Source organism: Penicillium chermesinum (genome assembly GCF_028974085.1).
Source record: "Penicillium chermesinum strain IBT 19713 chromosome Unknown utg000002l:1.0-5270490.0:1.0-5274688.0, whole genome shotgun sequence".
Lineage (NCBI taxonomy): Eukaryota > Fungi > Ascomycota > Eurotiomycetes > Eurotiales > Aspergillaceae > Penicillium > Penicillium chermesinum.
In genome coordinates, this window is record NW_026695312.1 from 2,894,246 (window position 1) to 2,911,983 (window position 17,738).

At 35.5% G+C, this 17,738-nt stretch overlaps 3 protein-coding genes across 3 annotated transcripts; all 3 read right to left on the bottom strand.

Moving 5' to 3' along the window:
• Positions 1 to 2,266: 2,266 nt before the first annotated feature.
• On the bottom strand, positions 2,267 to 2,868 carry N7468_001931 (uncharacterized protein; the record flags this gene model as incomplete). The annotated part of the gene is made up of 2 exons (XM_058471228.1): positions 2,267 to 2,336; positions 2,396 to 2,868. The coding sequence occupies 2 exons, from the start codon at positions 2,866 to 2,868 to the stop codon at positions 2,267 to 2,269; spliced, it is 543 nt and encodes a 180-aa protein (XP_058334369.1).
• Positions 2,869 to 12,927: 10,059 nt separating this feature from the next.
• Positions 12,928 to 13,605, bottom strand: N7468_001932 (transposase; the record flags this gene model as incomplete). Its single annotated transcript, XM_058471229.1, has 1 exon — positions 12,928 to 13,605. The coding sequence occupies one exon, from the start codon at positions 13,603 to 13,605 to the stop codon at positions 12,928 to 12,930; it is 678 nt and encodes a 225-aa protein (XP_058334370.1).
• An 804-nt stretch (positions 13,606 to 14,409) lies between these two features.
• Positions 14,410 to 17,632, bottom strand: N7468_001933 (alanine--tRNA ligase; the record flags this gene model as incomplete). Its single annotated transcript, XM_058471230.1, has 7 exons — positions 14,410 to 14,583; positions 14,650 to 16,780; positions 16,875 to 17,059; positions 17,135 to 17,170; positions 17,226 to 17,252; positions 17,317 to 17,462; positions 17,542 to 17,632. Coding segments are annotated over 7 exons (2,790 nt in total), but the record flags the coding sequence as incomplete, so codon positions are not given.
• Between the last annotated feature and the right edge of the window lie 106 nt (positions 17,633 to 17,738).

The following is a 17,738-nucleotide window of genomic DNA, read 5'->3' on the forward strand; positions in this document are numbered from 1 at the left end:
ATATTCATCCATTCGTAGGATGGCTGGTGATGCTTCTTTGACTCCTTCTTGGTAGTCAGGTCTTCTGCTGAGCGCGTCTGCTTGACTGTTGGACGTTCCGCTGCAGTGTTCGATTCGGTAATCGTATCGGGACAGTTCTTCTGCCCATCGTGCTTGTCGTCTGGTGAGCTCCTTGGTAGTGGTGAAGTATGTCAGATTTTTGTGATCTGACTTCACTACTACTTGGTGGTTTGCTCCTTCCAAGTATGGTCTCCATGTCTTGAATGCCATGACTATTGCCAATAGTTCTTTGTCGTAGACATCGTAGTTTAATTCGGCTGGTGTCATCTTTCTGGACCAAAATGCAATTGGTCGATATTTCTGTTCGTTATCGGGTTGCGTGAGCCTGGCTCCTAACGCGTAGTCCGATGCATCTGTCTCCATGACATATGGTTTCTGTGGATCATTTCTTGCGAGTATGATTCGTTCCAAAAATAATCGTTTAAGTTCGTTGAACGATTGTTTCGCTTCGTTGTTCCATTCCCACGGCTGGTCTTTTTTCGTGAGTTCTGTTAGGCCGTGTGCCTTTGCTGAAAATCCTCCGATCCATCGTCGGTAGTAGTTGGCTAACCCTAGGAATTGTTGCACTTCCTTAACCTTGGTAGGTCGTGGCCATTCCAGGATGCTTCGTACTTTTTCTTCTTCCATGCTGAATCCCTCCTTGGTGATGACATATCCTAAGAATCCAGTTTCTTCCGTGTGGAACTCGCATTTCTTGAGTTTCAATGTGACTTTCGCTTCTCTGAGTTTCTGAAGAACGAGTTTGTTGTGCTGCACGTGTTCTTCCTCGTTGTTGGAGTAGACCAAGATGTCGTCTAGGTAGACAACAACAAAGATATCTAGATATTCCCTCAGAACGTCTAGAATGAATCTTTGGAATGATGCTGGTGCGTTGGTCAATCCAAAGGGCATAACAGTATACTCGAAGTGTCCAAGTTCTGTTCGGAATGCTGTTTTCCATTCGTCCCCTTCTTTGATTCGTAGCCTGTAGTAAGCTTCCGTGATGTCGTACTTGCTGTATATCTTAGCTTTCCCAACAGTATTTTGGATGCTTTGAATCAAAGGCAATGGGTGTCGATCCTTGATCGTGGCTTCGTTCAGCTGTCTGTAATCGATGCACATTCGTTGCCGTTTCGTGGGGTCTTCGTGTTTCTTCGCAACGAATAGGATGGGGTATCCTGCTGGTGACTTGGATGGTCGTATGTATCCCTTCTTCAAGTTTTCGTCGATATATTCCTTCAAGAGACGTTTGTTGTTCTCGTTGAGTTGGTAAATCGGCATGAACTTGGGTTCCATCCCTGGTTTGAGTTTGATCTCGTGGTCGTACGGACCGTGTTCTGGCAGTGTGCCAATTGGTGGTGGTGTGAACACGTCTTCGAATTCCTTGTATTGTTCAGGTATCTGTACCTCTTCCTCTGTCCCACAGAGGGCCTTCGTGTCTTCGGCGTGGTCAATTACCACGTAGTTGTCAATTTCATCGTCTGACATCGCGACTTCTTCTGTGACATAGGCATCCATTCTCACGATGGTATGCGGGGTCCTACCTCCCGAGGACCGAGGACTATGCTGGGTCTGCTGCCTGTGCATGTTCTCTGGTGTGTCTGCCTGCCCAGGGCTGAGCTCCCTAAATTTGGCGGTTTTCTTAGGCTTATCCGTCGCCTCGCCGTTCGTCGTTCGGCATTCACATCGTGTGAATCTGAGTGTGTGCGTTTTCCAGTCGATTTCGGGGTTGTGTCGTTTCAACCATGGACTTCCTAATAGCACATCGTACTTCCCTAGTTCTGAGATGATATCGAAATTATTCATCTCGAAGTGGTTTCCGAGCTGCATTGGTATCCATCCTGTTTCGTATTGTATTCCTGTTCCGTAGGCGCGTCCGTCTAACCCAGTGACTGGTACAGCATTTGGGTTGGCGTAAACGGGTACTCCATGAGCTCTGGCCCATGCCTTGGACAGAAAATTTCCACATGCTCCAGAATCAATGAACGCTCGTGCTTTTCTTCCCATAAGGATCACTTCGACCTTTAGGTGAGGTCCCCACTGCGTTCCGCAAATTGATTGGTTCTGGTTCTTCTTGGCAGGGTCGGATGGTAACAATCCGTGTCTGGCCAGGTAGCTGCTCTTGTACTGGCGTCGCCATCGTGGTGCTTTCTCGTATACGTTTGTTTCGAGTCGGTAGGGTTTGGCCTCAGCTTTTTCTTTGTCGTGTTGCGGGCAAGAATGTAGTTCATAGCACCGCGTGAAGGGTATCGTGCTGTGGTCGGGATGCCTGGCGTATCCGCGACATGAGCAATCCGCTTCATCGCACGGGCATCCTGCGCTGTAGGGTATTTCGTGTTCTGGTCGGAACGCGTACCGCTGTGGGTCGCACTCGATCCAGGCCCTCTTCTTTTCTTCTTTGGTGGTGTTCCTGTTCATGAGTTCGCACAACTCGTTTAACTTCATAACTGCTCCTCTGATGTAGGGTTCTTCCCTGACAATTCGGTTGAATATCTCGACGGCCCATTCTGGGTCCTGGTAGTGCAGTTCGGGGCATGGAGGTTCGTATTCGAGGTCCTGGGAGCCCTTCGTTCCTTGAACGAGGTTTCGTGTCTCCTGGGATAGTCCCTCTTGCTCCTGGGACTCGGATTCGTCCAGAGTCCAACTTCTGTTATCCCAATCGATCTCTGGGAACTCGTGTCGCTGGTTTTCTTTCAACAGTTCCGAGGTGTCACTCCCCTCGTACGTCTGTGCTTCTGTGTCTTTGTCGTTGGTGTTTCTCGCGGTTCCGTCCGTTGGTTCGCTGTCTGCGATCTCGCTTTCACTTAGCGTCGTCCATGCTTCAAGCATGTCTTGGATGTCTGATAATGTTTCGTCCCTCTCGCGCTCTTCCGTGGCGCAGATTTGTTTGGTCTCGTTGTATCCGCCTCGGCTCTCGTTTGTTGCTCGAAGTTGCTGCGGTTGTCGCGGTTTCCGTGGTTTAGGGCATTCTTTTGCGAAATGTCCTCCTTGGTTGCAGTTGAAGCATTTTCCTTTCATCTGCCTATATTGCTTTTCCTTTCGTGGGTTTTCTGCCGCGTCCAGATCCATAGGTTGCAATCCATATGGGTCATTGTACTGGGCCTGTCGTGGCTCTCTTCGACCTCCTCGTCGTCGGAATCCGTGGGTTCGGGGAGGTTGTCCTTGTCCCCGCCACTGTCGTGCTTCTCGTCGTTGAAGCGATCTTTCGTATAGTCGGTTGTCGAACTTGACTGCGACTTCCATGAGTTTGCTCAACCTATCGGGTCGGTCGATTCGCATGATTTCGTCTTTCACATCTTCCTTAAGACCGTCTTCATAGATGGCGATGTACGCATCCTCATCCCAATCGAGATGAGAGATGATTTGTTGGAATTCAGCGGTGTATACACTGGCTGATCCAGTTTGTCGGAGTCTCCTCAATCGTCGTTCCGCGGTACGGGTTGCATCAACATCCCCAAAGGTGGCTTCTAATTTCTTCTTAAAGTTGGAGTATGACGCGAAAACTTCTTTTGTAGCTTCATCGCGGTCCTTGCTGGGTTTGTCGGTATAGTCCCGGATGTATGGTTCGAACCATTCGAACGCTTGTCCTCGCAGGTACGTGGATGCATACATGACCTTATCGACTTCGGACTGGAAGTTGACAAGTCGTAATTGCATATCCATCTGCGTCAAGAATGCTCGCAACTTGCCTCGGTGTCCTTCGAAGAAATCTGGCTTCGGTGGTTTGATCTGTGGCAATCGTTGCTTCTCTAGTTCCATAATTTGTTCCTGTAACTGGCTGAGCATGCCTTCCAACTGAGCGTTGGTAGGTGGTGCAGCTGGTGCTGGTGGGCGTGGGGTATTACTGCCTTGAGTCGACATAGTGGCGTCAAGGTCAGGGCGTCAATTGCTGTTCAGTGTCGTACTTGTTCGAGATGGGCGATCAATGTGTTACGCACTACCTAGCGAGTCTCGGTGAGTGGGTCCTCAAAGGGTGATACTTCTCTTGGTCACTCTGCACGCCAAGGGTGTCTCGTCACTCTATTGCAATGCCTACCGATCACACACGGCAACAGGCCTTAGATGCTCAAGTCCTTAGAGGTCTTGCTTAGTAAACGTGGAGCTGCTGAGGGCGCCGACGAGGTCAGGTTCTTATGGATCTCCCCTTCGTCGTTAGGTTTGGATTCGAGACAAGTATGAACAATGAACCGTTGTCGTATTCCAATCTTGTGGTTCCTAAGTAACAATGATGTAGAATCAAGAAGAGATTGATCGCGAAGAACTAAATACATGGTGCCAAGTGAGTGTCCTTATATATCCAGTCCTTCCTGTCACTGATGTGTTCGGGACACATCGCTGATGCGCTCCGCGCATCGCTGATGTGCAGTGCACATCGCTGATGAGCCACTGTTGCCTTGCTGCCTTAGACAGCTGTTCCTGGCTCCTTCATGCCAATTGGTCGGCTGCCATACCTGGCTCCCTTGTCACGTGTGTGTCAATCTTGACAGATCGGTTGGTCGTGGTTGACTTATTTTCTTCAACCGAAGTGGGTCCGTAACATATCTCTTCCTAATTTTCTTGTGTCGAACAGCCACAATTTGTTCAACTTTGTACTCCAATTTGTTATTTATTAATAGTGGTAGTGGCTATATATTGTCTACAATCTAGAAGAAAAGTAGGTCTATAGTTGTAGGTTATATTAATTTAATATAGAATATAAGATAGACACTAATAGGAATGTTTAATTAGATAGTATATAGTGATAAGATATCGATTATTTAATATTATATATATAACTAGTCTAGTTTTTTTAAAGGATATTAGATGTATATATTTTATAAGTTTAATTATATATAATCTTTCTTTTAATATACTAGTATAACTTATTGTTGTCGATTTATTTATTCTTTCTATATTATTTATATAATAGTTATTGTTGTCTAGATCTAATTAGTAGTTTCTTATAAGTAATTTATAAAGATTTTGTCTACTAACTCGGGCTATATTAAGATATTCTTTAATTAGTTAGTATTATTAATTTTAATTAGATTAATATAATATCTATAAATAAAAAAGAATAATAATATTCTAGTAATAATAGTATTATAGTTATTGATTATAATAATAATAATTAGTAATAATTTTTTCTAGTTATCTTATATATAGATAATAAATATATATAGAATATATTTGATCTTTTAGTTAATATACTCTATTATGCTGTTAGTTTATAGATAAAATACTATCGATAAATACTATTATATCGATAGTTTCTTGTATATTCTCTTCTAGAACCTGTTTATAAATTAAAAATTATAATTATTTACTATTGCTAGTAGGATTTTATAATATATATAAAAGTATACTAGTCTATATTTTATAATATCTTATATATCAGAGATAAAAGATAATAATCTTTTATTATTTATTTGTTTAGTCTTTAGTAATTGATATAAAATTATATATTATTATCTAATTTCTATACTAATAATACTAATATTATTACTAGTAATTGACTGACTTTTATAAAGTTTTTGTTGAGTAGATCTATTAATATTTTTTATAGATATAAGAGTTCTTTCTTGTTTATATTATATAATAGTCTATATAGTAGAAACTTTTCGATCCTATTCTGGTCTTGTTTTAATAAGATTTTATAATCGATTCTAGGTTGATATAATAGTAACTAGTTAGTTAATTGTTAGCTAAAGACTTCTAATTACTACTAGTAATATTTTAGTAGTTTCTTTTTTATATCGATATATTTTTTTAGCTAGAAAACTTTCTTAATATTATCTATCGAGATCTTACCGATTTGTATCTGTTTTGTACTTATTTTTTGATATATTAATTTGTCGATTTTTACTTTTATTACTTTTTTAAGCTATAATATTTTTATTTTAATAGATCTAATTAAGTAATCTGCTTGATTCTAATATCTAGTATATTTTCTTAACTTTAAAAAGATATCTAGCTATCTTTTTCTGGTTAAATAGTATCTATTTATTTTATAAAGCTATAGATTCTCTAGAATTATATTATTCTTTTATAATTTAATAATATAAATAAATATTTGATTTTAATAATAACTATAAATATTGAGATCGAAGTATATAATATAGATTATTTAATACTAGTTTAGGGTTATTTTGTCTAATATTTATAGATATATCTTGATATATAGAAGATTGAGCGACTATATTAATAACTAGTTTATAATTATATAATAATAATAGTTGTTATCGACAAAAGCTAGTATAAATTAGATTCTATTAATTTTAGTATTGATTATAAATAGTAATGTTTTGTTTTTTAGTAGTTTCCTAATCTTTTTTTATTTTTATTTATAACTTAGAATAAGAGTTATTTGTTTTTTATCTTATTAGAAGTGGTCTCTTTATTTTTACTTGATGATAAGATCTTATTTTTTTTATTATCTATTATCTTTAACTTTTTAATCTATATAATATGTTTTTTTTTATTTTTGTTTAATTTAATAATATCTATTAATTAGTTTAGAGACTATATAGATTAGGATTTATAATCTTATATAAGATAGTCTATTTTATTATAATAAAAATATCTATCCTCTTTTTATTATTATTTAATCTTATCTAAGATTATCTATTATGTTTATTTAGGAGAAACTTTTTATAATTATAATTATTTTATATAGGATTTGATATATTTTATCTATATTATTAGTATCTAGTCTATCTTATTATTAGTTTTTATATAAAGATATATTTTATATTAATCTAACTCTAATATATTATTATCTAAACTAATCTTTTATAGATATATAACTAGCTTTAAATAAATACTAGAAATATCTTAAATCGATAATATCTCTTTTATTTTCTAGTTTATAACTATCTATAAAATATCTTATTTTATTTTATTAAATTATTTTATAGCTCTTATATCTATAAACTCTTTCTCGAGTTATAAGAAGAATTTTGTAAAAGATTAGTTTTTTTGTTAATATAATATATAAAATCTTTTATATATTTTTATTTAAAAGTTAGGATTTCTGTAAATATCTTCTAGATATATTAGCAGATTAAGAATATTTTTGTTATTATATTAACAGATTTTTATAAATAAGATATAGTTTTTTATCGCTAATTTTTCTAAATAAAAAAAGATATAAATTAATTAGTTTTATAAGTCTCTAATAGTATTATTATCTATTCTAAGCTTATTTTCTATTATAATCTTCTATACTAGCTAGTTAGATAAACTTTTTATAAATATTACTAGATCTAGAAAATATATTTAGAGTTGTTATATAACTATTTATACTAGTTTTGTTAATATTTCTATTTTTATTCGAGAAAGAGTTAGTAATATATCTATTATCTCTATTAGAGTTTCTATTCCTATTATTATAAAAGTTAGGGTTATTATTATATTTATTAATAAGATCTCTAGTTGGGCTTCTAATTTTCTTATCTATTCTCTTATAACTCTTTCTAGTATTATTTAATTCTATATAAACTAATCTAATAAGGTTTGATTTATCTTTTATATTTATGTTAGTTAGCTCGCTAGTATCTTTTGTTATATTATAATAATATTATTATATTTTATATTATTTTATTTTATCTATTCTATTAATATTTAGACCTATAATAAGAGGTTTAATAATCTATTATTTCTATTTATATTATCTAAATTTCCCGATCTATTATCTATCGAATTAATCTTAATTTTATATTAAATTACTATATACTTAAACTAATTATTATAAGACTTCTGATATCTACTAAAATTTGATATTCGATATATCTATTATACCAATGTCTCTATTCTAATATTCTGCCGAATTAATAGTGATTCAGAGATAATCTGTTATATACTCAAGTCGATTATCTCAAGACTTTCGTTATTCGCTAATATTCGACACCCAGTGTATTTATTACGTCGATGTTTTTGTTCTGATGTTTTACCGAATCGGCAGCGATTCGGGGTACTTTATTATATTTGAGCTGACTATCTCGAGGCCTCTAACAACTGATAAAGGTTTGGCTGTTCCGCAAGCGAAGTTTATCAATGTAAAGAGCTAAAGTAAGACTTGGTTCAATCTATACTAGGTTACGAACTGTGTTCGATAAACTTAAGGAAAGGAGTTTAATACACCGGTCCTCCGCTATTAGTACGCCAAGGTTATATGTCCTACATAATCAACACCAGGCCCTGGCCCATAACATTAGATATATATATCTTATAAGTTTAACTATATATAGTCTCTTTTCTGATATACTAGTATAGCTTATTATTATCGATTTATCTATTCTTCTTATATTACTTATATAACAACTATTATTATCTAGGCCTAATCAATAATTTTTTGTAGATAATTTATAAAGATTTTATCTATTAACTTAGACTATATCACGATATCTTTTAATTAGTTAATATTATTAATTCTAATTAGATCGATATAATATCTATAGATAAAAAAGAATAGTAATATTCTAATAGTAATAATATTATAATTATTAATTATAATAATAATAATTAATAATAATTTTTTCTAATTATCTTATATATAGATAATAAATATATATAGAATATATTTAATCTCTTAATTAATATATTTTATTATACTATTAGTTTATAGATAAAATACTATCAATAAATATTATTATATTAATAGTTTTTTATATACTCTTTTCCAAAATCTACTTATAAATTAAGAACTATAATTGTTTACTATCACTAATAAAACTTTATAATATATATAAAAATATACTAGAAATATATTTATTATATCTTTAGCTATTATATCTTTTATTCTTACTAGGATAATACTTTTTATTAACTAATCTATTATTATTATATAATTTATTATTTTTATTATATTTTATAAAAACAGACTAATAATAAAATCTATAAATATTTCTATCTATATTTATTATAAAATCAATAAAGATTTTAATAACTTATATTTTATATTATACTAGACTAAACTTTTCCTATAAACTATATAATTTTATAAAAAATAATATATATCTTTTACTATTTCTAGTTAAAAGAATTATTAAGATAATATTATATATATAATATCTCGATCTAGATATATTATTATATAAGAATTATATATTTTCTATATAATTTCTATATATAATATTTTACTATTTATAGAATCTATAATATATTCAGAAGACTATTTTTTATTCCTTTTTTTGTATTATATAAATCTTATAAAATATAATAATAATATCAAGTTTTATAAACTATCTTATCTAACTTATATTTTATAATATCTTATATATTAAAAATAAAAAATAATAATCTTTTATTATTTATTTATTTAATCTTTAATAATTAATATAAAATTATATACTATTATCTAGTTTCTATATTAATAATACTAGTATTATTATTAGTAATTAACTAACTTTTATAAAATTTTTACCAAATAAATTTATTAATATCTTTTTTAGATATAAAAGTTCCTTTCTATTTATACTATATAATAGTCTATATAATAAAAATTTCTTGATCTTATTCTAGTCTTATTTTAATAAGATTTTATAATTAATTCTAGATTAATATAATAATAATTAGTTAGTTAATTATTAGCTAAAAATTTCTAACTATTATTAATAATATTTTAATAACTTCTTTTTTATATTAATATATCTTTTTAGTTAGAAGACTTTCTTAATATTATCTATTAAGATCTTACTAATTTATATCTATTTTATACTTATCTTTTAATATATTAATTTATCGATTTTTACTTTTATTACTTTCTTAAATTATAATATCTTTATTTTAATAAGTTTAATTAAATAATCTACTTAATTCTAGTATCTAGTATATTCTCTTAACTTTAAGAAGATATCTAGATAACCTTTCCTAGCTAAATAATATCTATTTATTTTATAAAATTATAGATCTTCTAAAATTATATTATCCTTTTATAATTCGATAATATAGATAAATACTTAACTTTAATAACAATTATAAATATTAAGATTAAAATATATAATATAGATTATTTAGTACTAGTTTAGGATTACTCTATTTAATATTTATAGATATATCTTAATATATAAAAAATTAAATAACTATATTAATAATTAGTTTATAGTTATATAATAATAATAACTATTATCAATAAAAGCTAGTATAAATTAGATTCTATTAACTCTAGTATTAATTATAAATAATAATATTTTATTTTTTAGTAACTTCTTAATTAATCCTCTTTCGCTCTTGTTTATAACTTAGAATAGAAATTACTTATTTTCTAACTTATTAGAAATAATCTCTTTATTTTTGTTTAATAATAAGATCTTATTTTCTTTATTATCTATAATCTTCGATTTTTTAATCTATATAATATACTTTTTCTTATTCTTACTCGATTCAATAGTATCTATTAATTAGTTTAAAAATTATATAGATCAGAGTTTATAATCTTAAATAAGATAGTCTATCTTATTATAATAGAAACATCTATCTTTTTTCTATTATTATTTAATTTTATCTAGAGTTATCTATTATATCTATTTAGAAGAAATATTTTATAATTATAATTATTTTATATAAGATTTAGTATATTTTATTTATATTATTAATATCTAGTCTATCTTATTATTAGTCTTTATATAAAGATATATCCTATATTAATCTAATTCTAGTATATTATTATCTAAGCTAATCTTTTATAGATATATAACTAGTTTTAAATAGATATTAAAGATATCTCGAACTAATAATATCTCTTTTATCTTCTAGTTTATAACTATCTATAAGATATCCTATCTTATTTTATTAAGTTATTCTATAATTTTTATATCTATAAACTCTCTCTTAAGTTATAAAAAATTTTTGTAAAAGACTGATCTTCTTATTAGTATAATATATAAAATCTTTTATATATTTTTATTTAGAAGTTAGGATTTTTATAAATACTCTCTAGATATATTAGTAGATTAAAGATATTTCTATTATTATATTAGTAGATTTTTATAAATAAGATATAGTTTTTTATTACTAATTTTTTAAAATAAAAAAAGATATAAACTAATTAATCTTATAGATTTTTAATAATATTATTATCTATTTTAAATTTATTTTTTATTATAATCTTTTATACTAGCTAGTTAGATAAATTTCTTATAAATATCGCTAGATCTAAAAGATATATATAAGACTATTATATAATTATTTATACTAGTTCTACTAATATTTCTATCTTTATTTAAGAGAAAGCTAATAATATCTCTATTATTTTTATTAAAATTCTTATTTTTATTATTATAAAAGTCGAGATTATTATTATATTTATTAATAGAGTTTTTAGTTAGATTTCTAATCTTTTTATCTATTTTTTTATAGCCTTTTCTAGTATTATTTAGTTTTATATAAACTAGTCTAATAAGATCTAATTTATTTTCTATATTTATACTAGTTAGCTCACTAATATCTTTTATTATATTATAATAATATTATTATATTTTATATTATTTTATTCTATCTATTTTATTAATAATTAGACCTATAATAAAAGATCTAATAATCTATTATCTCTATTTATATTATCTAAATTTCCTAATATATTATCTATCAAATTAATCTTGATTTTATATTAAACTATTATATACTCAAGCCGATTATTATAAGACTTTTAATATCTACTAAAATTTAATATTTAATATATCTATTATACTAACATCTCTATTCTATTATTCTATCGAATCGATAATAATTTAGGGATAACCTGCTATATACTTAAATCGACTATCTCGAGATTTCTATTATTTACTAATATTCGATATCCAGCGTGCTCATTACATTAATATCTTTGTTCTAACATTCTACTAAATCGGTAACAATTCAGGGATAATTCGTTACACTCGAGCTAACTACCTCGAGGCCTCTAACAACTAATAAAGGTTTGGCTGTTCCACAAGCGAAGTTTATCGAATATAAAGAGCTAAAACAATACTTGATTCAATCTATACTAGGCCACAAACTGTGTTCGATAAACTTAAGGAAAGGAGTTTAATACATTGGTCCTCCGCTATTAGTACTCCAAGGTCACGTGTCCTACGTGATTAACACCGGGCCCTGGCCCGTGACAATAATAATAAATTAGAAGATAAAGATATTAATTATTAAAAATAGATAAGAAAGAAATAGTTTTAGAAATAACTATATAAAGTTATTATGAAAGATAATAAACTTCTAGAGATATTAGTTAATAAGAATATGCTAAAATATTTAGAGCAGATTCGAAAGTAGCTAAGACTACTAGATAGCTTCTAGCTAGATCTCTAAGTGATATATATATTAAGAAAATATATTAGAAATTGTTGAGCTGTAGCCGAATTTATGATAAATATATTGAGAAGATATACTAAAAACTGGAGCGCTACAGCCGAATTCAGATTATAATTATTCGATCATAACAACGCTGTTATACAAAAAATACCAGAGAAAACATAAAAATAATGCATACCCCTCGAGGTCACGAGTCTTGGCACATTTATTGTATTTGATATCCATTGGATATCCGCAAATATCCAACAGATATGAGGTCTATATCTAAATCTACAAGGCTGCGGATTGCGGATATGAAATCATATCCAAATCCATAGTTTGCGGATATGGATTGCGGATCGTGCCGCAGTCTAATAATCCTATACTATAACCCAATTAGGGCCCCAATAACCCAGCCCGGGTTACCTAATTCAACCCGGACCCAACACTGGGTCGGAGATCTCGACCCAAAACCCAACCCAGTCCGGGTTAGGTCCGGGTCAAGCTGGGTTGTGCGGAAGCCTATATGGAAGCCTATATAAGTGACAATTACTATCTTTCTGACATATATATACATCACTATGGCTGGTATTCATAATCAAGTTGATTATAGAGTCCAATCTATACCTATTGGTTACGAGAAGATTCACGAGTGCCACTACAAATAATGTCACCATTTGGGCGCCACTGGGTCACACCTTCCTGGCCCACAACAAGGGGCCCCGGAAGAATTTCCCGTAGGAAAGAATTGATATCCTTTCCTAGACTGCGAGCACGCTCCCATTGGCGCGGATATCCCAAGGATACTTCCTCGAAACGAACACCATCGACCCAATCGGTGCGCCTTAAGTGAAGATGCCCACTAACTACAACCTTTGCATGGAAACGGGTGTGCCAGTCACCCGTGCGGGTCGTTCCACACCAAAGCCGAAAACGAGGCACCGCAGGGAGGTGTACAACACTTTCATGTAATGGCCAGTGGTTGGCGATGATAAGAGGGAGATCTGGCTTTTCACGGACAGCGGATTCTAGCCGTGCTTCAAATCGGCTGACCAGGGCAGCACACCACATGTCCCTTGTCGCATACGGATCCGGATGTAGAAGCACTTCATCCGTCGCGCAGATTCCTTGCTCCTCCGCCCATGCTAGCGCCTTTTCGCGTGTGACATCCGGTGGCCGAAAGCTGTAGTCGTACAGCGTGAAGATAGGCAAACCAGCGCCAGAGGAGTCCCGTCGTTGCAGTCCCAGGTCACGAATTCGTCTTCTGGTGTTATAACACCATACTGGCGAGCGATTGCTATGCATTGCTCGTATTTCGCCTCCCCGCGGGCTGGAGGGGAGGAACCACCGCCAGCTGCGCGATCCTTTGCCGACAATGGAAGTGTATATAGCTCATGATTTCCTGGGCACCACCATACAGAATGGAAGTATGACTTTGCCCAGCGGAAGGCAGAATGTAAATGCGTAGCTGATTCACCGATATCACCTGCTAGGATTAACCCGTCGTCCTGGTGTACATGGTGTAATGCCTCTAATGCCTCTAGGTTGTATTTGTAAGAGAGATGCAAGTCAGCGATAGCGTAGAGCTTCCCCATCTTACGTATCTGCCGCCCGTGTCGCCTCCTCCGAGAAGCGACTATTTCAACGTCAAGTCAATCGAAGGCGGGCCGGTTCTGGCTCGATAAGTAGTGCTGCTTCACTGATGCTCATAAACAAGTATTGAATGCATGAAGAACAGGCTCAACTGAACTAGACGGGTTGCAATGATCCTTTTGGGGTGGGGGGTGAATCTTGACCGCAGACGTGGTGAGGTCATTCCTTAATCCAGAATCAGAGAGGCCAGAATTAAGTAGGAGTAATGATTCGTGATGACAGTTGCTGACGGGTGGAATTGATGACGGGCACGTGACAATCCCTGGTACTTGTATACAGTCAGATATATAATTGCGAATAGTAGTGCATCGTGGAATCCAGGCATTAAATCCGTGTAAGGTAACACATTCATTTGATAGCTATTGGAAGAGTGCTCATCTATCGCAATCAATATTGGGGTTCCCTTTCTCCCCTCCAAAATACCAGTACACCATTTTCTGAACGTCCAACATACAATTAAAGCTTGAACTTGCTGAGATAGTCTGAAGCGAGGGAGATAGCCTCATCGATCTTGTCCGTATTGGTACCGTTTCCAAGCGAAGTTGGACCTTTCCCTCCGGCCTTACCGCCCACAGCGCCAGAGACAACAGCCGCCCAATCGCTGGCAGAGGCACCCTGGTCGCCCAATGTCTGTCCCCAATGTTAGGATATTACTCAATGTGTTATTACATAGGGATCCAAGACCCTGTCACATACCTTGGAGACATAGCAGCCATGTGAAACTCGGCTATTTTCAGGGTCGACAGCCAAGACATACACACTCTTGTCTTGCATCTTTGACTTCACATGGTTGATAGATTCACTGACTGCCTTCGCACTCGCTGGCATGGGAAGCTTGACCACCAACCAAGAGGATGTCTGATGGTCGGGTGCTTCAAAGTAACTGGTGATGGCCTCGACCGCCTTCTTAGCCTCTAGCTTCTGTTGGGCTTTTTGGCCATCAAGGACTTTCTTGTTGATGGAGGCGAAACGTTCTCGGAACCGAGCTTTCTGAACAGCAGATATAGTCAACTGATTAAGATCCACCTGGATCTGCTTGGCTTCTCGTTCCTTTGCCGGTCCAAGAGGTAGTGCATCCAAGTGTTCAAGACGTTTGCCGAATTCCTGAGCGACTCGCTGGACTTCATGAGCATCTTCTCCAGTAACAGCAATGATGCGGCGGATTCCCTTCGCAATGCCATTCTCCTCCAGAATGACAAGGTCCTTGATGTCACTGGTTTTCTGTACATGGGTACCCCCGCAAAATTCGATACTCACTTCCTTCCAGCGGGGATCTTTGACATCACGTAGAATCTCCTCAATCTCAACGCCCACCGACACAACGCGCACTGGATCAGGGTAAGTCTCCCCGAAAACTGCCCTCACACCCGAAATTTGCTGAGCAGTCGCCAAGGGTACCTCCTGAGAATACACTGCACAGTTTTGTCGAATGTACTCTGTGGCCTTCAGCTCGATTTTTTCCAAATCGGAATCCGCGATAGCAGCTTTGTGGGAGAAATCAAAACGAAGCTTCTCCGCTGCCACAAGAGAACCACGTTGTTCGACACCGTCGCCCAGCACCTCTCGCAAGGCAAAATTCAGGATATGAGTGCCTGTATGATTGTTTCGAATAGGCCAGCGGCGCAGTTCATCGTATTCACAAATGACGGAATCCCCCACTCCAAAGTTGCCATATTTCATGAAGCCTGTATGGAGGACATATCCAGCATAGACTTGGACGTCTCCAACCTCAAGCTCAGCCTGCCCGTCAATGACAATCTTTCCCATATCGCTTTCCTGGCCACCCTGCTCGGCGTAGAAGTTCGTGCAGTCTAAGATTAGACCTAATTGATCACCATCGGGAACTGATTCCGTGTTGTCGAGAAAATTCTTCCCATGATAGATGGCTTGAATCCGGGCTGTGATGTTCTCTCGCCCAAACTTAGCCGAGTCGTCTGTCTTCTTGACATTCTCCATCTTGTCCAACTTCCCCAAATCATGGACATCAAGCTTGACCGTATTAGCCGCGGCTTTCTTTTGACCCTTGCTTGCCTCCTTGGCTTTCAGCCTCGCCTCTTCAAATTCGATATTGTCGATCTGGAGCCCACGCTCCTCGGCCATGATTTGAGTGAGATCCACCGGGAAGCCAAAAGTGTCGTACAGTCGCCATACATCGGCGCCATGTAGTTTATCAGATCCCTTTTCTTTTGCCTGTTGGGCATATTGCTCGAATTGTCGTTCTCCCCGATCCAGTGTTTTGGCAAAAGATAGCTCTTCCTCGTCAAGGATCTCTATCACGTCCTGCTGCTTCTTCTTTAGCTCCGGGAACATATCACCCAATTGATCCACGACTGTCGGAACAAGCTTCGAGAAGAAGTTTCCAATCTCCACTTTGAAATACTTGCGGGCAAATCGGGCACCTCGCCGTAAGACTCGGCGAATCACATATCCTCGACCCTCATTGTTTGGGATAACACCGTCTGAGATCGAAAACATCAGAGTCCGAACATGGTCCGCAATGACACGATAGGCAGTATCGACGCCATCAGAGTCCTCGGCTCCAAATTTCCCACGGTATTCACGAGCACCAGTGACATTTTGAATAGCGAGGAAAATCGGAGTGAAGACATCCGTATCGTAATTTGACGACTTGTCCTGAAGAATGGAAACGAGGCGCTCGAACCCCATGCCAGTATCAACGTGTTTATTGGGAAGCGGCGCAAGAGATCGATCCGCTTCTCGGTTGAACTGGATGAAGACGTTGTTCCAAATCTCCAGCACGTTCGGATCGTCTTGGTTGACCAGGTGGGCCGCATTCCGGCCACCAATTCTGTCGTAGTGTATCTCACTGCAAGGTCCACAGGGTCCCTGATCGCCCATTTCCCAGAAGTTGTCTTTCATGTTGCCTGGGAGAATATGGGATTCGGAACACCCCCACCGACTTCCAAAGCTCCTTGGCTTCATGGTCTGGCTCTAAGCCACCAGCTTCATTGCCCTCAAAGTAGGTGACATAGAGACGGTCGGGGTCTAAGCCATAAACTTTAGTAAGGAGGGTCCATGAGTATGAGATTGCTTCCTTTTTGAAGTAGTCCCCAAAGCTCCAGTTTCCGAGCATTTCAAAAAAAGTCTGAGAATCGACACATGAGCAACTTAGGATTTTGCAACCGGCTAAAATGGCTCAGATCATCAAGTAGTCACTCACATGGTGGTAGCTGTCTTTGCCCACATCATCTAGGTCCTGCACAAAACGATCAGTCAAAAGCGACGTTGCTCAAGGGATGTAAAGCGCCTACATTGTGCTTTCCGCCAGCACGGATACACTGCCAGAAATTTGATAATTAGCCAGTATTCTGTTTTTGTGAGTAAAACTGATACTTCTCCAACCTTCTGTGAGTTCGCGGCTCGCTTTAGCTTCGCGAAGTCCGACTGCGGATCTACCGTGCCTAAGAATATCGACTTGTATTGGTTCATTCCAGCATTGGTGAAGAGTAGCGTCGGGTCAGCCAGAGGAACGACCGGGGACGACGGTACTATGGAAAACAATCATGTAAAGAGTGCGCTTCATGGAGGGGGCAAGAAGAAGAGCAAAGCGGGGCAGAAATAACTCACCAAAAGTATGGCCATTTTCCTTGAAAAACTCCAGGAACGTCTCTCGAAACCCTATGAGCAGTCCACTCGGGAGTAGGTGTCGCAGACGCCATCCTGGAAATAATGGGTGGGAAGGGACGGGGGAACAAAGGGTGTGTGAGGCGAGGAGGGGAGAAAGAAATTCGCGGGCAGAGATGAGTCAAAGCCGTTCCTCCCCC